Consider the following 27,794-nt stretch of genomic DNA (forward strand, 5'->3'; position numbering starts at 1 on the left):
TATTATTGATACATTTTTATATTTTCTCAATTCATATTATTTATCTCACACCAAACAATTCACTTGAGAGTTGAATCACTTAAAGTTCTCTTTAAAGAAGTGTGATGTTGATAAATGCGACATACTGTATAACTGTAAACAAGTTAGTTTTAAATCTCCTTTTTCTCTTCCTGTCAACTGTCAAAATAAAGCGTTCACAAACTAGTGGTCATTTTGGGGAACGCTCTACTCTTGTTTCCTGTTTGTGTTTAATGAATAATTCTACCATGTGTATATTTTATTTCTTGTGTGTGTGATTCATCACTCTGCTGGTTTCTCTCCAGATCCTGGAGTGCGCCCCCATGTGGCCACAGCTGGAGGAGCTGCTTGTAGATGAAAACAACATCACTGAGCTGCAGAGGTAACGCTGTCATTTGTTTCCTTCATTCTGATTTATCTGACATTCAGGTGTCTGTGCTCACTTAGTGTAACTCCTGTATGTGTTTGCTGTTTTAAAGGCCTGAAGGAGTGCTGCAGTCCCTGAAGAGTCTCAGTCTGTGCTGTAATCCTTTAGAGCAGCACAGTGTGCTCAGTTTAGCTGCTCTTCCCAGGTACGGTACACAGCGACACACTTTCACAAGACTTTGATCAGTTTAATATCACACACACTACCGTTCAAAAGATAGTAATCAGCTGTTATAATAACAGACATAAAAACAGTTTTGACCCCAAAAGAAGAAGAATTTAATGATTCAAACTTAAAACATTTAGTCGATGTCCCCACTTTGCTGAAGCAACACTTTGTCTGTTAATTCCAGCTTGTTATAGGCTGCATTATTGTGCACTTGACACTGAAACAGGAACCTGTTCCTATTTCAATCTGCACACATTTTGATGCTCAGCTTCCAGTTTCTTCAGAATAAGAACCAGACAAGGAATTTGACTTGGTGATTTGGGGTAAAACAATAAACAGTGCAAAGTAAAGTAGAGCTGTCAATCGATTAAATTATTTAATCGCTTTTTTTTATCAGTTCGACAAGTATTTAATTCTCTTATCAACATGGGAGTTGGTAAATATGCTTGCTTTATGCAAATGTATGTATATATTTATTATTGGAAATCAATTAACAACACAAAACAATGACAAATATTGTCCAGAAACCCTCACAGGTACTACATTTAGCATAACAAATATGCTCAAATCATAACATGTCAAACTGCAGCCCAACAGGCAACAACAGCTGTCAGTGTGTCAGTGTGCTGACTTGACTATGACTTGCCCCAAACTGCATGTGATTATCATAAAGTGGGCATGTCTGTAAAGGGGAGACTCGTGGGTACCCAGAGAACCCATTTTCAGGTCAAAGGAACCCCTTTGAATATGGCCATGCCAGTTTTTTCTTGCCAAAGTTTAGTGTAGAATTTGGAGCGTTACTTGACCTCCTTCATGACAAGCTAGTATGACATGGTTGGTACCAATGGATTCCTGAGGTTTTCTAGTTTCATATGATGCTAGTTTCACTTAAGCTTTAAAACTGAGACCGGTAAAACCAAAAAATGACAAGTAGCGTTAATGTGTTAAAGAAATTAGTGCCGTTAAAACAAATTTGTGTTAATGTTTTATAATCACGTTAACTTTGACACCCCTAATATAAATATATATATATGTATGTATATGTGTATGAAATTGTAAAAACCAATGAGAGCAGGCTTCACATGTTTGTCTTACTTGAATTTACACGTTTTAGTCATTTGTGTTGAGTTTGTTTTTTGACCTAGTGATGTTTCTGTTTTTTATGAACTTTAACACCAGAAATAAACTTTGTATTGTTGTTTGTTGTTGCAGACTGGAGCAGCTGCATTTGTCCAATACCAGACTGTCTGACATTCGATTTGATGACACCCCTCCCGGTAAAACAAATAACATATTTTAACAACTCCGTTCAACCACTTATTACTTGGCATTCAAATCCTTAGTTTATATGTATCTTTTTGTTTAAAAAGCTTTTTATTAATGCTATCACACTGTTTTATTTCCAACACATCTTATCTGTTTTATTATTATTATTGTTTTTAAGATGTTTGACATATGTTTTAATCCTGGTTCCACCTTGTGAAGCACTTTGCTTTGAAAAGTGCTGTATAAATAAAGTTTATTATTATTATTGTTTACATTGAATGTTTTTTATGACATTATATTAAATAAGAGAAGCCTGTGTTTTGATCTAATATTGATGCGTATTGAGTGTAAATGTTGAATCTGTCCTGTAGGAAGTCAAACAGCCATGTTCCCAGCACTGCAGATGCTCAAGCTGGACCAAAACAACATCACTGAGGTCAGTGTGTGTTTCTGCTCCGACACGAACACAATGACCGTCAACATACTACATAAAACAACATACTCAGAAGATATTCAGTTATCCAGCTGTTAAATGTTAGACTGGAAACTGTATAACTATGTGTTAGGGGAGGATGAAGGGGTACGGTACGGCCTTATTTTGGCACAAAACCAAGCTGCTGAATGTTCCCAAATATTATTCATTGTTTACAGCGCCAGCGTATCACTATGCTAGTTAAAGCAGAGGAGAAAGACTGGGCAGGGCAGCATGCTGCATGTCCCTCTCCTCATCTGTTGCTTTTCACTGTCATCTAACTCTGGGAAGTTTGGGATTAACAAATCAAATCAAAGTCATACTTTATATGAGGACGGGGACTTCAGGGACACACTTGGGATTTGGGATGGAAAAACCAGGGAAAAGATTATTCCAGCCAGAGAATGGGTTCAGAGAGGATACTTTAATTCTAATGCAGGGAGATAACAACAGTGAATGTGTGTGTGGTTCTGCAAATTAATAAAGAGTAGTACAAAGTGTCGTATAAAATTAAAACAATATTATTTCTATTCTATTTTCATAATTTTAATGTCTCTACCAAAATGGTCCGTGTTGAACAATAAAAATATTATAAATATGCATACTATTATAACTATTTACTATTTACTTACTTACTTATTTATTTATTAAACTTTTTCCCCGGCTGCTTCCCAGAGGAGCATAAATTGAGCGATGGACATAAATGGAAGTTAGAAAAATCCACAGATTTTGAGAGCAATCTCAAACTTTTTCCCATCAAGGACCTCCAGAATAGATGTCCAACAGACCACAGACCATGGATGTATAAGAGGTTGTGCACTGCGTGTTAGTAAATAGCCTACAACTACATTCAATTCTGTTTATGTCATGCTACTAGCTCTACTAGCTACTGGCCGATAGCAGTAGTTTGAGAACAGAGATGTTAATACATCCACCACGCTACAGGCTTACAGCATACAGCCCATGGGTGTATTATAAGATAATAAAAGTGATGAATTACAGCCAATATATCCATTATCACAACTGCATACAGCTAGTCGGAAGCTGGCAGAACCGGATATGTCAAATGAACGTGCAGGGTGGTGCAGTCCCGTGGGTCTGATGCACGTTCTTTATGCTGAGGAAAATATTTGGATTTGGCTATTAGTTAATTTTACAACTTTTAGGACATAATGATTTAAATGAGGGTTATTTAAGTGTTCGTATTGGGAAGTTGATTTACCTAAAAAAAAAAATGATGCTCTGATTTACAGACGTCTTTTTATATATCCATGGCTGTGGACTTATTGGCGTTTTCAGTCCAAAATGGCGGCAGCGCTACCGCAGCGCCATCTAGCTGCCAATGTCAAAAAAACACCAGAGTTTCACCTCTTTGCTTTTATACTCTTTGACGGCAATGTGCATGTCCCTGAGCTCCCCGGACATTAACACAAGACTCTTTTCTGTTGGTAGCCAGGACTTTCTCCACGGCTACACTGTGGTCACTGAGTCTGTACTTGGTCAGGATCTGTCTCTGACAATAAAGAGATACTCTGCCAATTTATATTGGTTTAGGGCCAGATAGCAATCAAGTAAGCAGTGCTGGTCTGAGGTTGAACTCTCTCTCTCTCTCTCTCTCTCTCTCTCTCTCTCTCTCTCTCTCTCTCTCGCTCTCTCTCAGTGGCGTGTGGTGAATGAACTGGCGAAGCTTCCCAGTTTGGTTAACCTTTCGTGTCGCGGCAACCGACTAGTGAGCAGTGATGGAAACCCCAAAACAGCTACTCAGCAGATCATCGCAAAACTGGGACAACTGGTCACCCTCAACAGCTGTCAGGTGAGCTGAACCTGTGTTTGGCTGTTTGGCTGTGTGCGTGCGTGCGTGCGTGCGTGCGTGCGTGCGTGCGTGCGTGCGTGCGTGTGCGCACGCGCATGCTGACCCGTTGCCATGGTTTCCATCAGATCCACCATGATGAGAGGAGGGGGGCAGAGCTCGACTACATCAAGATGTTTGGAGTGGAGTGGCTGAAGGCAGGTGGGGGGAGTCAGCCCAGCACCGAGTTCACCTGTCAGCACCCTCGTTACCTGAGTCTCATCGACAGTAAGTCCCAGCTGTACTGGCCGATGATTTAACCTTTTCCACTCCCCAAATTGTAAAAGTGTATAAGGGCTTAGAACATTGTGATATAAATATATGATGTCCATTCCTATTTTCTGTTGTCTCATAAGTTGCTGCAGCAATTTTTGGGTCGATACCATTTGTTACACAGATTTGGTGCTAAATTTAACTATTTTTTACCTCTCCAGAATTGATAAAAATTATCAATAATTCCTCCATAATACCACATTAAGACACCAAGACCTTGTGGAAAACCATAGAAAAAGCCGTGCTGTGATTTGGTATCAAAAACTTTTGACATTTAGAGATTTCTGCAAGAATTGCATTTTTCGGCGATTGGATGGCGAGCACTTCTGTTCTGGGAACTGCTCAGAAACCCCCTTATTGTCAATCTAGCTAGGAAAGCCATCCATCCTCTATATGCTCTAGGTCTCTAGTTTGTGGTTGTAAAGTTTCATAAAGCTGTGATTATCCTAGAGGTCACCACGGGTCATTTTATACAGGGAGGTCACGTTTGAAAAAAATGTCTCACTACAATGAAATGGCTCCTATGGGGACTAACATCATCACACATGAATACAGTTGGGCTCATTGGATCCACAAGAGTCTCAGCTTTACAGTGATACCCAATTTATGTAATTCCAAGACTGTAGGGACCCCAGTATGTAGAAATATTAAAATACACCATTTTAGAATAGGAAATATAACACATTTGTACTGCATTTAAAAAAAAATAATGTTTTTTTCCCCTAAAACTGCATGTGATTATCATAAAGTGGGCATGTCTGTAAAGGGGAGACTTGTGGGTACCCATAGAACCCATTTTCATTCACATATTTTGAGGTCAGAGGTCAAGGGACCCTTTTGAAAATTGCCATGTCAGTTTTTCCGCCGCCAAAATTTAGCGTAATTTCATAATGTTATTTAGCGTTCTTCCCGACATGCTAGCGTAACAGGGGTTGGTACCATTGTGTTCCTCTGGTTTCCCAGTTTCATCCCATTACCTTCTAGCTATAAAACTGAGCCTGCTTCAGCCTCTGAAAAAAGTAAAGTTGGCCAAGTGGAAGTGGTTAAAGGAGCCGTCAGTAAAATACGATGCTGTACTGATATCTAGAGGCAGCTATAGGGAGCTACAGCAACCCTCAGTGGTTATGAGGAAATTAAAACTGGGGTTTCAATTCACGGCTTTTGGGCTTATCACCTGTTAGATAACTGATATATCACAGGCTGCACCGGGCCCCTGGGAGAGTGGAGTATTTCCAAAAAATACCAAGCAAACAGCTTCTATATTTGAATTATTCATGTTGTTCTTTTTTCGCTATCTATAGATAACAGGAAGTATTTTTCATTTTTGAAAATAATTATATCTGTTCTACCAGAACACATTTAACTGACTGTTAAATTCATTTTAGATAAAGTTCATTATTATTATTATTTAGATGTCTCCTCTTATGATTTGAATTGATGATAATGATGAAGATCCTCATGTGTTTCAGAGTACGGAGCTCCAGAGGAAGGCGAGCTGAAGAAGCCGGAGCCGTTTGCCCTGAAAAATCAGCTGTTAAGTTAGTCCCACCTCTTTCTGCTCTCTGCTCTCTGATTGGCTAATATATAACACCAGAATAAAACCACTAAAGGAAATGGGACATTTTCTGACCACTGATCTCTTCGTCTCTCCTCACCAGAGATTGAGTTTGTGTTTCCCAATGACGCCGACCGGAAGCCGATTGAGAAGAAACTTCCAGGTAAAACAACAGAAAATTAAAATCGAGAGCTTTACTGTATTTCTCCTCTCTAAGCTAAGACAACGCTTTGTTGAAATCAACTGAGTGGATTTCTCTGTATTAAACAGAAATATGAAATGACGTCCAGTTGAGTTAAACGGTGTGTGGTCTGTTCTGCAGCCTCCATGGTTGTTCAGAAGGTGAAGGGACTCCTGTACAGACTGCTGAAGGTTCCTGCAGCAGATCTGAAGCTCACCTACACCAGCCCCAAGGTAAGACCTGCACATTCATGTGTAATGAAAAGTAATGTGCAAGAGGGATTTTTAATTCCCTCTTGTTGTTAAGTACTTTGAACTACACTCCCTGTATGAAAGGTGCTATATAAATTAATGTTATTATTATTATTATACTTGGATGTGTATTGTGGAGATCTGTTTATTATTAGAGTTTATTTATTTTAGGCTGAATATTCTTGGTTTATAGCTTTCCTTATCTGTTCCTTTTGTATAAAACCATACGCTAACCGACAAATTGAGTGTGTTGACTGGTGTGGTGGTGACAGGGGTTCAAGAAAACAATGTATTGCTTCGTTCCTGACCAGACGTCTGTGGCTATTCAATATACCAAACCAGAAAATGTAAAGGTTATAAAGAGTCATCTCCTGAGACTGTCTTTCCTCCTTTCTTTCTAGAAAGTGGGAACAGAGTTTGAGATTGACAGTGATCTGAAGACTCTACAGTTTTACTCCATAGAGGACGGAGACCAGGTGTTGGTTCGCTGGTCTTGACCCTGGACCAGGAGGTGAAGAACCGACCTGGTCCACAACAGAGACGGAACGGAAGCTTCCAGGACTGAACTGTGCTTTAGCTGCTTCTGTGTTAGAGATCCAGCAGCAGACTGTGTCCTTATTGGAGAGGACACATAGACTCACACTGAGAGGTGGTTTTACATCATAATGACGCCCACACTGGATTTGCTGTTTTCCGAAATGAAACCGCATGTGCTGCAAATTACCGTTCATAATAATGCATGGCAACCTGTCTGCTTGGACTCGCTTCAGGACTTCATTCAATGTCACAAAAGGAAATCTGTAGGTGCACTAACATATTATTTGATTTCATGAATAAACAACAAACAGATATTTCACACTTTATTTGTGAGTGTTTACTTTATGAATTGGTTTCAATGTATTCAGTTAGAAGTCTAAAAAATGTCTGAAAAAATATCTTGAAAAACAATTCTGGAAAAAAGTCTGAAAAAAAAAGTCTGAAAAATGTCTGGAAAAAAAGTCTGAAAAAAAGTCTGAAAAATATCTGAAATAAAAAGTCTAAAAAAAGTCTGAAAAATATCCGAAAAAAAGTCTGAAAAATATCCGGAAAAAAAGTCTGAAAAATATCCGAAAAAAAGTCTGTAAAATGTCTGAAAAAATATCTTGAAAAACAATTCTGGAAAAAAATCTGAAAAAAAAGTCTGAAAAATGTCCAGAAAAAAAGTCTGAAAAACAATTCTGAAAGAAAGTCTGAAAAAAAGTCACAGACATGTCTGTAAAATGTCCAAAAAAAATGTCTGGAAAAAAAGTCTGAAAAAAAGTCTGAAAAATATCTGAAATAAAAAGTCTAAAAAAAGTCTGAAAAATAGTCTGTAAAATGTCCGAAAAAAATGTCTGGAAAAAAAGTCTGAAAAAAAGTCTGAAAAAATGTCTGGAAAAAAAGTCTGAAAAAAAGTCTGAAAAATATCTGAAATAAAAAGTCGAAAAAAAGTCTGAAAAAAGTCCGAAAAAAAAGTCTGAAAAATATCCGGAAAAAAAGTCTGAAAAATATCCGAAAAAAAAGTCTGTAAAATGTCTGAAAAAATATCTTGAAAAACAATTCTGGAAAAAAGTCTGAAAAAAAGTCTGAAAAATGTCCAGAAAAAAAGTCTGAAAAACAATTCTGAAAAAAAGTCACAGACATCATGTCTGTAAAATGTCCGAAAAAAATGTCTGGAAAAAAAGTCTGAAAAAAAGTCTGGAAAAAAAGTCTGAAAAATATCCGAAAAAAAGTCTGAAAAAAGTCCGAAAAAAAAGTCTGAAAAATATCCGGAAAAAAAGTCTGAAAAATATCCGAAAAAAAGTCTGTAAAATGTCCGAAAAAAATGTCTGGAAAAAAAGTCTGAAAAAAAGTCTGAAAAAATGTCTGGAAAAAAAGTCTGAAAAATATCTGAAATAAAAAGTCTAAAAAAAGTCTGAAAAATATCCGAAAAAAAGTCTGAAAAAAGTCCGAAAAAAAAGTCTGAAAAATATCCGGAAAAAAAGTCTGAAAAATATCCGAAAAAAAGTCTGTAAAATGTCTGAAAAAATATCTTGAAAAACAATTCTGGAAAAAAGTCTGAAAAAAAGTCTGAAAAATGTCCAGAAAAAAAGTCTGAAAAACAATTCTGAAAGAAAGTCTGAAAAAAAGTCACAGACATCATGTCTGTAAAATGTCCGAAAAAAATGTCTGGAAAAAAAGTCTGAAAAAAATTCTGAAAAATATCTGAAATAAAAAGTCTAAAAAAAGTCTGAAAAATATCCGAAAAAAAGTCTGAAAAAAGTCCGAAAAAAAAGTCTGAAAAATATCCGGAAAAAAAGTCTGAAAAATATCCAAAAAAAAGTCTGTAAAATGTCTGAAAAAATATCTTGAAAAACAATTCTGAAAAAAAGTCACAGACATCATGTCTGTAAAATGTCCGAAAAAAATGTCTGGAAAAAAAGTCTGAAAAAATGTCTGGAAAAAAAGTCTGAAAAAAAGTCTGAAAAATATCTGAAATAAAAAGTCTAAAAAAAGTCTGAAAAATATCCGAAAAAAAGTCTGAAAAAAGTCAGAAAAAAAAGTCAGAAAAATATTCGGAAAAAAAGTCTGAAAAATATCCGAAAAAAAAGTCTGTAAAATGTCTGAAAAAATATCTTGAAAAACAATTCTGGAAAAAAGTCTGAAAAATGTCCGGAAAAAAAGTCTGAAAAAAAAGTCACAGACATCATGTCTGTAAAATATCCCAAAAAAAGTCTGTAGATTATCCGAAAAAAAAAGTCTGAAAAATATCTGAAAAATATCCGGGAAAAAAAGTCTGAAAAAAAGACACAGACATCATGTCTGTAAAATGTCCGAAAAAAAAGTTTGTAGGATGTCTGAATAATGTCCGAAAAAAGTCATAGTATTTAGAAAAAGTAAAAAAGTCAGTATAAAGAACTCACAAGACGGATTCCTTATATTTAAAAAGGTTTTATTGAGGCTTTACAGGCTGTTATTGTTACCTCTTTGGCTGATGGTCAGTACAGACATATTGTGCAGCCCTGTCGGACTGATTAGTTTCCTCCCTGATGGGGTTTCAGTCACCAAAAAAAAACCTGAGCTGATTTTCCCAACGTTACACTGACGTGCTCTTCACGTCACCTACAACACAATGAGCCCAGTGATGTTCCTGTCATGTAATCATTGTTTTTACAATTGAGACTAAAACACTTGTGATTCCAGTTCAGACTTTTCTCCTGCTGCTGTAATACATACTGCGTGGTACAAACAAAAAGGGCAGCCCCATGAGAAACACTGTAACCCAAAGTTTCTTGTGCAAACTAGAATTTCGTTCTGGTAGGCAGTTTGCCCATCGCCAAATTTGATCAAATCAAGGCCAAGACATTTTGGGATCTTGAGATAATATATCCGTGATGACTGATAAACATCAATAATATTATTTTTGGTTGCCATTAGAGCCTGAACGATACAGTACATATACATACATATGTTTGATTTGTCATTTAGAAACAGAATCTCCATTACAGAGTTTGTCCGCCAGAGAGCACATTTAGTTTTACACTGTAAAATATTTTGCTCACTTCATATCAGTCAGTTCTTTTAATGACCGAATTTCAGGAATTCTTAATGAGTTTGTGTTACGCGTTTTAAAAAAAAACAACAACAACATATTGGCCAGTACCAGTGGGGCTTGAATTGCCATTTTTGTTTAAATTAAACAATACAACAGATAAATGTGTACTTAACTGTACAGCTCAGCTGAGATTTATTTTCTATTTGTGTACAAATAGTCAGATAGAAATCCAAATTAAAATCCATTTTCATGTTTGAAAATGTATAACTGCTACCAAAATGAAAGCTTCAAAAAATCTGTGTGCTACAATGAGCATCTTCAAAACAAAATTTAAAATTAGACTTTTGGTAATTTTCATAATGCTTGAAATTGTTAATTAGAAACAATTTGATTGGTTTCAATTATTTAATTTGAATATTGGCAGGTATATTGGAGGATGCTTTAAAAATATCACAGTTTTTGCTGTTTCTTTACTTTTTCTTCTAGATATAAACAGACTTCAGTGACTGGAACTAAATCATCACTGCTCAAGTCTTCTTGTAAAAATGATGTTTACATGAGAAGTACATACAACTTGGTCTCCAGACATGGCCTACACCTTCACAGTAATCATCATCAGGTAGATCTAAGGCAACATCAGCACCATTAAAAACATCAAGAGAATATCGTCTGCATAACGGGTAACTATTTACAAGTTCATACAAAAAATACAATGTGAGTCGTAGCACAAACAATACAATAAATCTTGTAAGTCTTAAAAGGTTTTTTAGCCCTTACACCTCAGGATCATAGTGGTGATATTATTGGTCCACTTTCAAAATACTGAGCATACGTGTCAGTTGTGGGGGAATCTAATTTTATCATAAAAGATTGTTAAAATATAGAATATTTTCAGATCTGTAGAGTTTTATTTTACCAATGAAAAATTGCTTAAATTTAGTCAGATACAAAAAAAAAATCAGCTTTTATTTAGCTTATTTGATCTCTGTAGTTTGTCCGTTATTCACTTTATTACAAATTAAACTGGAAAAAACTCCTCTAATGGTTTATATATACATGTTTAAATAGTTGGCTATTTAAAAAAATTCTCAGTCAGATGATCTTTCACACAAAACGGATTTTGTGATCATTTTGAAAAAAACTGACAACATCCCGTATAATTCATTGAGAAGTCACTGCGGTAAATTAGTATTCAATTCTGTTCAATGTGGAAACTAGTAGAAGATTTAATGGAGTGCAGGTCAACGTCTATAAGGTTTTATCATCCAGTCAGATCTATACACCAAGTTACACCAACTCATCTCTGTTTTCAGTCCTATTTATTGGCTGTTCGGAGCATGTCGGCTACATTTGTGATAAAATCTGGTGGACAATAAAGTGTCGTCAAATGGTCACTTTACCTTTTGGTTAAAAAAATATTGGATGGATTCCTAAAATCAGTCCACAAGTATCGACAAATTTCATCCAGCCTTCACTAAATGCGTTACAAAATATATTTGGATTAACCCAAAAATGATGCTTTTGTTTTGAGATATTTCGTACCATTGTCTTGTAACTGGCAAATAAGCCACAACTACAAGAATATGGCCAAACTGCTGTTACTCTTGAACACATGGAGCTGTTGCAGTTAAATCTATGTCCCTTATAGTTGATATGATAAATTGGCCTTTCGCCAATAGATGGTGTTACAGCAACAAGAATTACGTGATTCAGATTTGACTAAGTTTGGGATACTGTCTGCTTTTTTGACAGAAGCTCACGATGGCTTTTCCGGGAATAGTTTCAGTAACTTCTGAAGGTTTTTGTTCAGGTGAGTGTCAATAGTTTTCATTTTCAGAAACCTTTTTAAGGCTTTTTTAAAATAAAAATGTAATTTTAAGGCCCCCTCGGATTGTTTTTCGCAGTTATCTTTCAGACCACATCTATAAGAAATCAATAAGGAGTTTCACTTTTAAAATACAATAAAAACACAACGTGAAGTTTATCATTTGGTACCTTTTCAAATAATGATCATCTGGTCGGTCAAAGTGTTTTTAGTTTACCTGCTGTCTTTAAAAAAATCCCTGTATTTTAAATTTAGTGTCTTTGTTCTCATTTTGGAGAGAAACTCTCCAACCAGGAATCAGATTACAAACACATGCTGCACAAACAGCTCAATCTATATCTGAATCCAACATTTACAGGAAGAAAGTAAAATTCTCACCTGCAGTGTGACATCATAAATACTGTGAGGTCTGAACAGCTTTTAAGGGACAAAAACACATAAAACTCTGAAATGATTGTAGAAATGTTCAATTCAAGTAAGAAAATGTAAAAAAGAAACACCAAATTGAGTTAAATGTGTTTTGTTTTTTCTCTCACAGCAGCAGTGTTATCGTGGCTATGCAGACCTCACAGGTTCCTCTCTACACATCGTCCGTCATCGGCGTCCGGGCAGCGGCAGGTGAACCCGCCGAGCCGCGGCAGACACAGGTGAGAACAGCCGGCATTGTTGGAGCAGTAGTTGTAGACTAACAGGGGAGAGAAAGGAACGATGTTAGGAAGTCGTTAATACCGGAGATGCTACTCTGAATCTGCCTAAATCCTCTGTCAGAAAGCTGCATAAGATACAAGAGCTTAAATTAAAACATATAAATAATGATGATGTCTAAAGTTTATAAACTCCAGGCATGTTAAAGACAACTCGTGGCAACCGTTTTCCAAAGCAAACGATTTGTTTTGAGAATGAAGAATGTGTTTTTTCTGCTTTCAGTTACTGTGACGTTACCTGAGCGCATGTTACGTGGTCTATATGGAGCTAGAACAGTGACTTTAAATTTTGGCATTGAAAACTAGACCTGGACTGAAAAATAAAAGCTCTTATTTAGCTTCATTGATCTCTCTAGTTTGTCCATTATTCACTTTATTACAAATTCAACAGGAAGACAATGCTTCTGATGGTTTTATATCTATTTCAAAAAAATTTCAGTCAGATAATCTTTATGTCAATAAAACTTACTTTTGCGATCCTTTAAAAAAACTGACAACATCCCGTATAATTCATTGAGAAGCTGAGCGCATGTTAACATGCTAAATTTTGGCATTGAAAACCAGACCTGAAAACTGAAAAATACAACACAGGCATTAAAAAAAGTGTAAAAACAAAACTATCAATCGTTAAAAAAAAGAAAGAAAAAAACTAAAAAAAAAATATCAGTGGAAGATTGTATTAAAAGTCAAAGCTCTGGCACGGTTTCTGATTTACAGTTCAGAGTCAGATTTCTCCAATGTTTCCAAAATTTCCACAATGAAAGATGTAAATGTTCGACCAATCATATTGTTTAGCTTCCTCGGTGGAGCTTTTGCCTTTTACTCTTGTGACTCCTAGGAAACTCAGAGCTCGCTGAAAGTAAAACCCAGACCAGAGTTTTAACGTTTTAAGCCCATTTCTTGGGCTTCCCAAACTCCGGAGAGTGTCATCTGAAACTAATGCCTCCAAGAGTGAAAACACCCTTCAGCGTTGTCCTGTACATTAAATGTCTTTGTTAACAGATTGAAACGCTGCTGACGCAGACTGTAAAAATCCGACACAGAGAAGTGATCAGGAAACATGTTGCCAAGTAAAATAGAAATGTTTAGTGAGGCTGCAGCTTTAGGAAGTGGATGAACAGTTTATCATTCAGTGTAACTGAGAAACCAGCAGGTGGACGGTGAAGCTGTTTCTCATCACTGCCTGCTGTATAGTTCAGGGCTCCGAGCCAGCTGTGAGTCTCCATATCCACAGCTGGCATCCCCCTGAGGTCACTTCACCCGGAGTTCCCACGCTTATATCCATTCACGTACTATATGCATCTGGAATCAATTACTACGGTCAGAGCACATCTGTATTCCCAGTGCATTAAACTGCTTTGGGTCCTTTTCTTCATACAAACATAACTGAGTTAGCTTGATTTGTTTAAGATAAAATAAACCTTCATTCATCCTAATTTGACGTCACTGTATAAAACGACCTGTGGTGACCTCTAGGATAATCACAGCCTCATGAAACTTTAAAACCACAAACTACAGACCTAGAGCATTCAGAAGATGGATGGCTTTCCTAGCTAGATGACATTAAGGGGGTTTCTGAGCAGTTTCCAGAACAGAATTGCTCACTGAAAAAATGCAATTTCTGCAGAAATCTCAAAATGTCAAACGTTTTTTAAACCAAATCACAATATGGCTTTTTCTATGGTGTTCCCCAAGGTCTTGGTGTCTTAATGTGGTATTTTTGATAATTTTTTATCAATTCTTGAGTCGAAAAAAATGGTCACATTTAGCACCAAATCTGTGTAACAAATGGTATCAACCCCAACAGTGCTGCAACAACTTATGAGACATAATAGAGCATGGGAATGACCATCATATACTTCTATCATAATGTTCTAAACCATTTTACACTTTCATAATTTATTTTAATTAATTCATTATTTCTTTGTTTCTGATTTATGACTAGAACAACTTGACACACAGTACTGAGCTGCATCTCAAATTAATCTTCATGTTCCCAGCTTTCAGATGATGTACTTCTAGGTGACATCTACTGTTGACCTGCTATCTCCCCCTAAAGACCCCCTGTACTCCCCTAAAAAAGACAAAGACGGGTCTATTGTGGGTCTCCGAGGGTTAAATGCTTGACTAAATTTCTTTGATTCCTTTCCTTCATTGTTCTTTGACCGGACTAACTAATGTATAGCTTGTAAATTAAACATAGCTGTACCTTGTTGACACTGTGTCGGTGTCGTGGTGATGCCGTACAGCCGAGAGCGTTTCTGTGGCAGAAACGCTTCTGTCTCTTTCTCTGAGTGACGATCCACAGCGACCACCGCCTCCCTGAAAAATAACCACAAAACAAAAAGTGTTTAGCAGAGACCACACAGTGATGTTTGATCGTCAGATTAACAACACTGTTAAACACACTTTTATGTGACAGTTCCAGTCAAACAGCAGAGCTCAAAATAGCAGCGTTTACAGCGCAGCAGTAATGTTTATTTAAAATCCACTCAGACTCTCAGCCTGCACATTATTATTTTACTGATTAGAGTCTTCAGGTGTGCAGGAAAAGACAGGATTTATAGAAAATCACTTTGTTTCTTTGTTTATTAATTCTGCTTGTATATTTTCCAGATTGAAAGTGATGGTGTGACCAGATGAAACCATCGGGGCTCTACAGTGTGTTACCTCCTCCAGTCGGTGTAGTAAAGGTTCTTTCCAAGGGAGACGAGAGCAAAGGGATACTGGATCCCTTCAACGATCGTCCTCCTGAGCCTGCGGTGAGGATCCATACACTCCACCTTACGAGTTCCTGCAGACCAATCAATCAATCAATTAATCAGTAACAGTGAGGAACATGTGACGGAGAATAAACCCAGACTAACAACTCAGGTTAAGTTCTGGATGGTTCTGTGTGTTTAGATAACACGTTGATAGAAGAGAGTGGCGGTTCAGGTTCTTGTCGGGTGTGTCTCACCTGCGTCGGCCCAGCACAGCTGCTGGTCGCTGAGGTCAAAGGTCAGACCATTGGGAAGCCCCAGGTCGTCTTTCACCAGGACGGCCCGGTCTGTCCCATCCATGTTGGACATCTCAATTTTCGGCCCGTCTCTGTTCCAGTCTGCCCAGTACAGCTGCCTGTATCAACAGGACAAAACCAGTTGGACCAAACTACTACTGCTAGTACTCGTTTCACTACTACTACTACTACTACCACTAACTACTACCACTAACTACTACTACCTATTATCAACTACATACTACCAACTACTAACTACTACTATCTGCTAACAACTACTAAAACTAACTACTGCTAACTAACTACTACTACTACCTTCTACCAACAGTAACTACTACTACCTATTAAGATAAGATAAAACTTTATTGTCCATTCACACAAAATGTCTTGTATCACTACTACTACAAGTATTTCCTACTAGTTCTACTACCAACTATTACTAATACTACTTCTACCACTGACTACTACAACAACTAACTACTACTAGCACCAACTTCTAATACTACTACCTATCAACTACTGTCTACTACTACTACCAACTATTACTATTACTACCACTAACAAGTACTATTAAATACCTACAGCTACTACTACTAACTACTACCTACTAGTACTATTATGTGCAAACAACTACTAATACTACCGACTACTATTACTTACTAATACCTTCTAGTACTACTATTACTGCAAGTATTTCCTACTAGAACTACTACCAACTACCAACTGCTACTACTACTAAGTACTACCAACTATTACCAATACTACTTCTACAACTAACTACTACTAACACTAACTTCTAGTACTACTACTACTACCTACCAACTACTACTACCACATAATACTATTACTACCACTAACTACCTACAAACAAGTACTATTAAATACCTACAAACTACTACTACTAATTACTACCAACACTAACTACTACTAACACCTACTACCTACTAAGATAAAACTTTGTCCGTTCACACGAACATTTGTCTTGTATCACTAAAACTACCTCTAATTACATACTAACAACTACTACATACCAATTACTAACACTAACAACTACTATTACAACTACTAAATACCTACTAACTGCTACCACCTACTACAATAACCAACTACCTACTAGCAAGTACTATAACTAACAAATACTACTACAAATAACAACCACCACCTAATAACAACTATTACTACAACTAACTACTACTACTACTACTGTTACTGCTGGTATTTGGGTTCAAGCTGAATTTTACTACTAACTAAAAAGAGATCATGTTGCTTTGAAACGTGTAAACGTTGTGATTGAAACACTGATCACTTTCATCTCGTTGTCTCTCCAGCACTCACCCGTACGCCGGGTTGGTGACGATGGGTCGAGGGTTGATCAGATCGGTGTCGAACAGGACTCGGCGCTGGCTGCCGTCCAGTTTGGAAACCTCCACGGTGTCACGCATGGAGTCGGTCCAGAAGAGGAGGCGGGCCACGTGGTCAACGGCGATGCCTTCAGGGCTATGGAGCTCTGAGGACGTCAGAAACAGACATCAGTCAGGGGGGGGGGATTACGGACGGATCAGACACATCTGACCGCCACATGCAGTGTTACTGAATGGACTTTTGATTAAACCTGAGAATGATGCTCCTAACTTTAGTCATCTTTTCTTAATCAATGCGATCACATCATTTCCAACGTGTCTTATCTTTTTAATGTTTACTGCTTTTTATATCACTTTTGGGTACTCTATTTTATTTCAATTTTTATATTTGTAATGTTGTAATTGTCTGATTTAATTTCATTGCAGTTCTGAAATGTTTTTGTTCCCGATTCAACCACGTAAAGCACTTTGTAACTTTGATTTGAAAAGGGCTGCATAAATAAACTTTTTATAATATTTATTATTTTTATTGTTATTATTATTATACACTGCAACTTTATTCTTATATACCTAAGTCATTTGTGTCTACATTGTATCAACTGGTTACCAAGCTCTGAGTAGTTATCATTTAAAACAAGAATAACACCTCTGAAATTCTCAAAAGATTTACATTAGGGCTGCCAAAGTTAACACATTGATGCAAATTTGTTTTATTCGTTACTAATTTCTTTAACACATTAATGCGATTTTGACTAATCAGAATAGAGTATTCAACAAAGCCGTGTAATAAACACTGGTATTGGATTGGTACTCTGTATCAGGCCAATACCCAAAGCCCAGGTATCGTGTCTGGACTGAAATAATCGTATCGGTGCATCCCTAGCTGCACGTATGAAAGTACTTGAGATACTGAGTATGATGCATGTTTTTCATGTCACTCAGCCGGTAGAGACTAACTGCACTGGTGATGTGATGTTTGTTGTACCTGTAGTGACAACCGGGATGATGTCTCCTCCACTCAGACTGGCCCTGCTGATAGCCGGCCCGGTGATGTCGGACCAATAAACCATCTTCTCCACACAGTCGTAAGCCATAGCAATGACCACCCGGTCCTGAGAGGAAGCACAGATGGTTTCATTCAGCTGGAGTTTCATTTTCAAAGACTCTTTTGTGTTGAAGTGACAGAACATCAGCGACCCATCAGGCTCGAAGACGCCGACACTGACGGAGAGCTTTGTGTTCAGCTGCAGTACATCAATGCATTAACTTATGGGCTTCATGACAGAGAAGAGAAGAGTTCTGAGGCTGAAATCTGTTACAGAACAATCAGAGGATTGTTGCACAGCAGGATCGTTCAGAAGTGGTTTAACTACAGCCATGACAAACACGGACACTGTGCGACTGTGTTCAATATGAGGACCGAATCCAAACTCTCCAAAGTCCAGATATTTTGTCCGGTTGTCATTTCTACAAAGAGCTCATTCTGGTTTGGGAGTTTCTCTCAGCATTTACTCTGAAACATTCCTGGCAGTCATGTTTGCATGTCGTCTGCATCAGACAGTCGGCCTTTTGGTGCAGAACAAATTTACGAGAGATCTAACAATGACTCAAAATCAAATCTAATGTTGTCTTACGGGGATGTGCAGCAGAGGTTTGGCCTCGTCCTTCTTTATGTTGTATCCGTCCAGAGGTACGCGTTCGATCTTCCCGCTCTGAGCGAACAGCAGGTTTGTTCCTGGACCGACGGGGTGAACGTCAGGGCGTGGGGTCGGACCCACCGGAGCAGGAGTCACTGCCTGGTTGATACCTGCGTAGGAGACGAGAGTTTATTGTTCAGGTGCAGCAGATTTTAGTTTAATGAGGAAAATATGGATGTGTTTCTGAAATTAGCTGTATAGAGGCAGGATAGAGGATAGAGTTGACTCACACAGCGGGGTGGTGCCGGGTCCGGTGCGGGTGTTGGGGACCTCCTGGCCGTTGGCGTCCGCGCACCAGCACTGTCTGATGCTAGTGTGGCACTGTGTGGGCTCGTAGGCTCCGTGTTGGTCACACTGAGGGACGTACTGACCGACGGCCGGACGAGGACGGAAGAAAGAGAAGATACCGGAGCCGGAGGTGGCAGTCTGGGCGCTCTCTCTGTGACGCTCACACAGGGTCGTCTCACGCTCTGGGAACACAAAATAACAGTCAGAGTGAGACATCTACATGAAGACCTCTGCTGAAGGCAAACCTGTTATTTTATAATCTGGCGTTTATTTGGACTTCACAAATATTGAATTTATGTCAGCACATAATTGAATAATTAAAGGAATACTGGAGCATACTGGTGAATTACGTCAGAAACTTGTAATTTATATAACTTGGAAATTCAGTCTGATAATCAGTCTTTTGGCCTAACCAATCATTCAGATTTGGTTTAGATCCTGTTCTATTACCATATAATACTTATACACTGTGTGCACAATTATTAGGCAAGTTGTATTTTTGAGGATTAATTTAATTATTGAACAACTACAGTGCTCTCGGTCAATCCAAAATGTTAATAAACCTCAAACCTGAATATTTAAGAAAGTAAAAGTGAGATTTTGGCTTTCTTAGGAGAATATCTATGTGTGCACAATTATTGGGCAACTATTAGTGTGCAGAATTATTATGCAACTAAATGAAAAACGAAAGTTTTCCCATCTGACTTGTTTATTTTCATCTGTTAAAGTGAGAATAATAAACAAACAACTCAAAATTTACAAATAAACATTTCTGACATTTAAAAAAAAAAAAATCAGTGACCAATATAGCCACGCTTCTTTTGAATAACAGTCATAAGCCTTCCATTCATGGAGTCTGTCAGTTTCTTGATCCGTTGACGATCAACTTTTTGTGCAGCAGCCACCACAGCCTCCCAGACACTGTTCAGAGATGTGTACTGTTTTCCTTCACCGTAAATCTCCCGTTTAAGAAGGGCCCACAAGTTCTCAATAGGGTTTAGGTCAGGTGAGGAAGGGGGCCATGTCATTATTCTTTCATCTTTAAGGCCTTTACTGGCTAGCCATGCAGTGGAGTACTTCGATGCATGCGATGGAGATTGTCCTGCATAAAAATCATGGTCTTCTTGAAAGATGCAGACTTTTTCCTGTACCACTGCTTGAAGAAAGTGTCTTCTAAAAACTGGCAGTAGGTTTGGGAGTTGATTTTGAGTCAATCTTCAACCCGAAAAGGTCCAACTAGCTCATCTTTAATAATACCAGCCCATACCAGTACCCCACCTCCACCTTGCTGGCTTCTGATTCGAAGTGGAGCTCTGTGCCCGTTACTGATCAAGCCACGGGCCCATCGATCTGGTCCGTCAAGAGTCACTCTCATCTCATCAGTCCATACAACCTTTGAAAAATCTGTCTTCAGATATTTCTTGGCCCAGTCTTGACGTTTCAACTTATGTGTCTTGTTCAGTGGTGGTCGGGTTTCAGCCTTCCTTACTTTGGCCACATCTCTGAGCACTGAACACCTTGTACTTCTGGGCACTCCAGGTAGGTTGCAGTCCTGGAATATGACAGCACTGGAGGATAATGGGTTCCTGGTAGCTTCACGTTTGATTCTTCTCAAATCTTTGGCAGTTAATTTGCGTCTTTTTTTCTCAACATGTTTCTTGCGACCCTGTTGACTATTTGCAACAAAACGTTTGATGGTTCTGTGATCACGCCCCAATATCTTAGCAATTTCAAGATTGCTGCATCCCTCTAAAAGACTTTTTACAATCTTTGACTTTTCAGAGTCAGTTAAATCTTTTTTTTGGCCCATTTTGCCTGAGGAAAAGAAGCTGCCTAATAATTATGCACACCTTGATATAGGTTTTTGATCTCCTTAGGCCACACCCTCCCTCATTACACAAATACACTTCACCTGATATGCCTAAATCCAATAAGCATTCAAGTTAATACAGCTTGGAGTTGGAAAATATGCATAAAAATGATGATAGGGTCAAAATACTCACTTGCCTAATAATTGTGCACACAGTGTATATTCTATTTATTGTTTCTTTTCTTTTCACAGTATACAAAATCAAATAATATTTTATACAAATTAATAAAGAAAAATATCTGTATTATTAAAATAAAAGTTAGCAGAAATATAAACTATCAAACTCTATTTAAAAATATTCTGCACCACAGCTCCTCACAGGTGCAATGTTATTTAATTCAACTTTATTTTGTATTTTCTTGCTGGGGAACCGGTTTCTGTACGTGGCAGCTGCAGATAAACATATGAGTGAGCTGTGGAGAGAACCACAGATTAAAGAGGAGCAGGAGGCTCTTCGTCTCTGCGGTCACACTCAGGGGCCACGGTGACATCTGGAAGAGCTTCCTCACACTCCTATCCTAAAGGGTATCTGCGAGACGAACCACAGAGCAGCCATAACAGTCTTGTCTGACAGACAGCAGCGTGTCCTCACAGCGCCACGTCTGATAACAACAATCAGACGAAAAGAAAAACACAAAAATGCAAAAGGACCTCTGAGAGCAGTGGTGGAATGTAACTATTTACTCCAGTACATGTACTTTACTTTGAGTATTGTCTTCTCATGCCGCTTTCTATTTCTACTCCACTGCATCTCAGAGAGAAGTGTTGTACTTTTTACTGCAATACATTCATCGGACTGCTTCAGTTACTTTACAAAATACGATTTTTGTGCACAAAAAAATATGAAAATGTAAAAATAGAGCTGAAACGATCAGACGATTAATTGATTGACAGAAAATTAATTGGCAACTATTTTGAGAATTGTAATTTTTTGTGTAAAAACATTTCATGGTTCCAGCTTCACAAATGTGAAGATTTGCTGCTTTTCCTTTTAATAATGTTAATGTATTAATAATAATGTTGAGGTTTGGACTGTTGGTTGGACTAAACAAACACTGAAGGTGTCACTTTCTCACTATTTTCACTATTTTTACAAACAATCAATCGATTTATGGAGAAAATACTCATCAGATTACTCCATAATGAAAATAATCATTAGTTAATAGTTCAAAATGAGCTCCAACTCAACCAACTACAACAGTAAAATCCTGCTTTTACATTAATGCTTGAGTAATAATAATCTAATGTTGACAATTTAATACATTTAATACTTACGTACATTTTCCTGATTATACTCACATACTTTTACTCTAGTAACATTTTCAATGCAGGACTTTAACTTGTAACAGTGTATTTTTATAATGTGGTATCATACTTTTACTTGAGTAAAGAATTTGAGTACTTCCTATACCGCTGCGTGAGAGAAGGACAAAGATCAAAAACCATCCAGACAAAAGGACACAGAGTATGTGTAATATGTAGTAGTAAGCATGAGACGCTGTGACAAGTTGTGACAGGGGACAAAAGAATTATGCCTTTCAGAGACCAGACGGGTCATAAAAAGGACGAAAATATGACAAAACTTTAGTGCGAAGGAGTGAGCTGTAATTAACGCTCAGCTGCTGACACCTGGAATCACTGGAGGAGTCTGCAGCTTTGGGACGACGCCAAACCACCACCACCAACAACAACAACAACAACAACAACAAACCTGCCACTGTAAACTACACCTGCTTGCACATTTTAGGTTGCATCTTCATGGTTGAATGCACTTTAGGGATGGGAATCACTAAAGGCCCAACGATACGATACTATTACGAAACTTAAGTCACGATACAGTCTTATTGGGATTTTAAACATTTTGCGATACGGTATATTGCGATTTATTACCTTTTTTCAACTGTTTGTCAACATCTGTTTTATCTAGGAAGATACAGTTTTCACTCTGTTCATCTCAGAGTTTTTATTCACATAACTTGAAAATGGCCATGCCCGTTTTTTCCTCGCCAAAATGATGTGTTATTTAGCGTTCTTCCCAACATGCTAACATGAAATAGTTGGTATCAATGGATTCCTTGGGTTTTCATAGTTTCATATGATATCTGTATCTTCACTCGTTAAGACTGAGCATGCTACAAACTCTGAAAGAAAGAATAGCGGCTGGGCCTGCTGTCAGATCGTTAAGAGGTTAATAGTTTATATAACAAAAGATCGATACTTGACATCTGTGTATCAATGCTATATTGCCACGCAAAATATTGCGATACTATGCTGTATTGATTTTTCCCCCCACTCCTAATGCACTTATTGTAAGTCGCAGTATATAAAGTAGTTAAAATTAGCTCCTCCTTTACCAGCTGCAACATTAAAGTAACTGACACATTATTGCATCAATAATTATAATTCAATAATATAATATATATGATTCTGAAATGCGACATTCTGCATGATAAGTGCTTTTACTTGTTGTACTTTAAGTGTATTTTGATGCTAATACTTTTACTTAAGTAACATTTTAAATGCAGGACTTTTATTTGTAATAGAGTATTTCTACACTGTGGTATTACTACTTTTACTTAAGTAAAATATCTGAGTACCCGGGAGACATGAGATCACGATGACACACTGATGACTATTATTTTGTTATTCAGTCTATCAGCTCTTACTATTTATTTTTATAACCCTGAACTGATCTGAAGCTGCAGCGAGAACCGAGCCTCTAACACAAACTTCAGCCGTGCGTCATCAAGTGTCTGTTGAGTCTAACGGGAAATCTGTTTACACTCTGATCACTTCATCAACATCCTTCACCGCTGTGCTCCGTCACCTCGTCTTCCTGCACAACCTTCAGCTGAATGCTTACACTCTGCGGAGTTTACACAGCTTCCATTTGTCTCTGAAATGTCTGGAAAACCAACTTCACCGCCCACACTAACACTACCAAAACATTTTATTATTAAAGTTCTTTTTCAATCAGGAGACGGTAGTTAGATCATTAAAATGGACCCTGCTGCTGCTTTTACAGGTTTTAACCCATTAAGCACTGGTGTACTTAAGTACAAAATAGAGATACTTGTACTTTACTTGAATATTTCGATTGTATGCTACTATATACTTTCATTCATAGGTAAATATTGTAATTTTTACTCCACTACATTTGTCTGACAGCTTTAGTTACTGCACAATCGATACGTTTATATTTTACTGATACATACTTTTACTTAAGTAATGTTTTGAATGCAGGACTTTTACCTGTAGTGTAGTATTCTCACAGTGTGGTATTAGTACTTTTACTTCAGTAAAGGATCTGAATACTTCTTCTACCACTGCCATTAAGTTTTAAGTAAAATTAATTATTATTCCTGCTGATATCACCAGCTTTCAGTCCATTTCTATGAAAATCAACTTTATCAGACAGAAGAAAACACATTTATATGTAATTTAAAAAATAGTGTGTAAGTCACCCACCTGTGGGCGTGGGGCTGCACTGGAAGCCGTCGCCTTGGAAACCGGGATGACACTGACAGGAGAAGGAGCCCTGCGTGTTGGAGCAGAAGGCGTCGCGGTGGCATCGATCCTGCTCACACTCGTCTACGTCTGAACGGGCACAAAGAAAATACAAAGATGAAGTTTATGTTGGCAACGCACCAACCACCATGTTTGGAGGGGCTTTAGGTTGCAGTACCACTAACGGCCAGACTCTAAAAAATTCTTCATAGAAATCGACTCAAAATGTCCCTTTAAAAGTATTTTAAATGAGCGGTTGAGACTCTACCTCGGAAGTTTTTTATGTATATTGTTGTAACGATTTTGGAAACCAGAAAACTCAAAAGGTACACTCATTAGCTTTTTTAGGACATTTCAACCACATCTCACAGTCTCGACCATCTTACCAGCAGATGAGGACTCAGTTGTCAGGGAGATGTTTTTCTCAAACTATTTCCAAGGTCAAGACTTTGAGGACTTTGTTGGTATTAAAGTTTAAATGTTTTTATCTTATCAGTAGTTTTGGTTTTAGGCGACTAAGATTTTTTTTTGTTGCTCAGTCATTTTTATGCTTTTTTCATGCTGAATGACTTATTTCTAAGAAACGTATGAGCACATCTCTGGTAAACACAGGATTTTAAGTGGTGCTTTTGTCTGATTCTTTGTGGAGAAAGTCAGTTTCAGAGAAAAACACAAGGTCGACCTGTCAGGGGCTCCAGCCACGAGCTAAAGCTAATGAAAGCGCAAGACACGGGTTGAGGGGAAATCTGGGGGATGAGGGGACGCCTGTAACAATAGAAACTTACTGTATCTGCTGCATTTGCAACACAGAGCAACGTTGTTGTTACACCTGGAGGAATAAATGAAAAAAAAAAAAAAAAGAGTGTGGAAACCGGTGGACTCAGGCTATTTTTGTGGACACATGCGCCAACGACAACATCAGCAATGTGTAATTTACGGTGTGTAATTTACGGTGTATTTCTTGCGCGTGATTCATGGCAAAACGTAGTTTGGAGACCTCATCGGGGATTCCTCCTGGTGAAAGATCTTGTAATGTGTAACCTCCGGTCAGTCATGTAGTGTGAAATCCACAACGACTACAAGACTCCCGATTACAAGACAGTAAGTTGTGTAGTGTGAACAGTACAGCGATCTGACGACTTTGAAAGTCGTGTAGTGTGAACTTGGCTTTAGTCGACTAAGAATTTATTTGGTCAAAGACAGCCCTAGTTTCCAGGGAACCAAACTAAAGAATGCACAATTAACCACAATAATATCTCAATTAGCCGGCAATTAACAAATAACAAAACATGGATTCAAATACTGAAATTTACAGAACAAACCTTGTTTTATAATTTGAAACTAACATTACCTGTTAGTGATGGAGTAACTAACTAACTAGTGGGAGAACTACTTCTACCACCCAAACACACTGCAGTTTACACAGTATTATATTTCATATATGTATATATATATATATATATATTATTCTTATATTTTAATCTGCATTTTGTGTTTTATGTCTTAAGATTCTCATTTGTACTTGCATGATTTTATTTTTACACATATTTGTAATAGCATTGTTGGAGGGAGACTGAGAACAAATAATGTCATTGCCAACAACTGCTCCGGTGTAATTGTTGTTGACAGATAAAATAACTTGATTATATAGAACCGGGACTAAGAGTCTTCAGCCATGCTAGCAGCTCTGTGAGGCTGAACTTGGGCACAGTGACAAGACTTTGTTAAAAAAACAAGTTGTGGACCGTTTCGTCCTCCTGTTTTCTCTCCACATATGAACATTCTTCAGCTCAGACTCTCCGGCATGGGGGAGATGATGTATATATAAGAGATGAGCTGCACAGCTGTAAGGCAGGGTTCTGCATTTCCTGTCCAGGTGGAAACCTTTCCTGTCCAAGGGGCCCACTGCGCTGACTTAAAATATATTACACTGAAGAAACACAAAGTCTCAAACTCTGATATGACTTGTGCACTACTGATGAAAAGTTTGGAATCAGCTGTTAGATTGATGTTTTTCCTCTTTCCTTCAATAACTATTTTAACAGAGATAAAAACGATAAAATGCAGACATGCAAGACATGGAATGTTTTCTTTAGTGTTTAATCACCTGATGATAAGAATCGTTTTGTTTTCGTTACCTTAGAATGAGCTGTTTATATCTACATAGGGAGCGGGTCCTCTTCACGGAGCCGCCATGTTTCTACAGTAGCCCAGAACAGACAAACCAAACACTGGCTCTACATAGAGACATTCGCATTTTCGCATCGGCCACTGTAGTTCTCCTACACGCTTGGCACACGGGACAACTTTCAGTTGGTTGCAATCTGCAACCTCACCGCTAGATATCACCAAATCCTACACATTGCACCTTTAAATGATTCAAACTTCCATTTAGTTGACGTCCCCACAGTGTTGCATGACAGGAAGAATTTGTTTTCCAGTCCAGGAAAGCACCAGTGACAATCATTATTGAACCACAACGGTTGCCTGATATCAGACAGGATTGTCAACTCAGTTTCCATCTTTAGTCTGACATTGCCTCGACTCTAACCGATTTCCATGGGGTGGTTAAGGTTAGGCATTGATCTCGAATGGTTACGGTTGAGATAGGTGGTCGGTCAGCGAGTCTCGAGAGAGTTTTTGCAAGTTTTCGCAAATTGTGGAGTACCACCAAGATTCAATTGTCAAAGGAGTTAGTCCAAACTGTGATTAGTCAGTCCATAGTATGTTCAGCTGATATTCCAACAGTGCTAAGCTAACCCTAGACTAACCTTTTATTTCTATTGTGAAGTTTGAAGAAGAGTTTGCTAAAGCAACACGTTGCCTGTTAATTTGCTGCATTATTGTGACTATGACACCTGCAGGGCTCTACTTCTTTAAGTATTCATATGTGTGAAAGTTTACTGAGCTCACATGATTCACATTCATACAAGTTGCAGACAAAGTTAAAGTTTCAAAGAATCCTTCAAGTGAAACTAATGTTTCGTTGAAAACATGGAAACCGTTGCCGTGACCTTCAACACTGAATGCATCAATGATTTTTATGAGTTGATACTGAAGTCATAACATTGAAGATCAGCCATCAGCTCGAGGTCTGCTGACTCCACCGACACAGATAAACTCGGTGAACTCACCTCGACACACCCGGCCGTCACCCACAAACCCCGACAGGCAGGAGCAGACGAAGGCAGAGCCCCCGGTGTAGCTGCAGAGAGCTCTTTCAGGAGCATCACAGTCATGACTTCCTCTCTGACAGTGATCCACCGGGCGGTTCTCCTCTGCAGGACGAGACAGACGACATGTTAGCAAAGTTACAGGAACTTTATGTGTTGGGTGTAACAGGAGGAATAACTGCAGTCTGACTGTAGAGAAAGTTTCACTTCATCCTTCAGCCCTTTTGAACAACTTTTCTTTTCCTGATGGACTACAGATATCAGAAAGTTACATTTAATACCTCTTTAAAGACTAAATACACTATATGGCAAAAAAATATCTGGATGCTGAAAATCAATATAGAAATAGTTTCTTTAA

The 27,794-nt window shown here is 38.0% G+C and overlaps 2 protein-coding genes across 2 annotated transcripts in view; one reads left to right on the plus strand and one right to left on the minus strand.

The window, feature by feature from the left end:
• The window catches only part of LOC119485958 (tubulin-specific chaperone E-like), an 18,106-nt gene extending 10,783 nt beyond the window's left edge, over positions 1-7,323 (plus strand). Inside the window, exons 9-16 of the mRNA XM_037765825.1 lie at positions 1,826-1,890; positions 2,251-2,315; positions 4,012-4,164; positions 4,290-4,428; positions 5,943-6,011; positions 6,132-6,191; positions 6,351-6,442; positions 6,862-7,323. Of these exons, the coding sequence (XP_037621753.1) occupies positions 1,826-1,890; positions 2,251-2,315; positions 4,012-4,164; positions 4,290-4,428; positions 5,943-6,011; positions 6,132-6,191; positions 6,351-6,442; positions 6,862-6,957 (739 nt within the window). The 3' untranslated portion in view covers positions 6,958-7,323. The remainder of the gene's footprint in view (positions 1-1,825; positions 1,891-2,250; positions 2,316-4,011; positions 4,165-4,289; positions 4,429-5,942; positions 6,012-6,131; positions 6,192-6,350; positions 6,443-6,861) is intronic.
• Positions 7,324-9,393: 2,070 nt separating this feature from the next.
• The window catches only part of LOC119485898 (nidogen-1-like), a 45,250-nt gene continuing 26,849 nt past the window's right edge, over positions 9,394-27,794 (minus strand). The window contains exons 11-20 of the mRNA XM_037765730.1: positions 27,398-27,541; positions 24,225-24,353; positions 18,829-19,068; positions 18,536-18,708; positions 17,887-18,013; positions 16,876-17,047; positions 15,502-15,659; positions 15,213-15,336; positions 14,752-14,864; positions 9,394-12,523 (exon numbers count right to left, since the gene is read on the minus strand). Of these exons, the coding sequence (XP_037621658.1) occupies positions 12,405-12,523; positions 14,752-14,864; positions 15,213-15,336; positions 15,502-15,659; positions 16,876-17,047; positions 17,887-18,013; positions 18,536-18,708; positions 18,829-19,068; positions 24,225-24,353; positions 27,398-27,541 (1,499 nt within the window). The 3' untranslated portion in view covers positions 9,394-12,404. The remainder of the gene's footprint in view (positions 12,524-14,751; positions 14,865-15,212; positions 15,337-15,501; positions 15,660-16,875; positions 17,048-17,886; positions 18,014-18,535; positions 18,709-18,828; positions 19,069-24,224; positions 24,354-27,397; positions 27,542-27,794) is intronic.

Source organism: Sebastes umbrosus, chromosome 3 (assembly GCF_015220745.1).
Source record: "Sebastes umbrosus isolate fSebUmb1 chromosome 3, fSebUmb1.pri, whole genome shotgun sequence".
Taxonomy (NCBI): Eukaryota; Metazoa; Chordata; class Actinopteri; order Perciformes; family Sebastidae; genus Sebastes; species Sebastes umbrosus.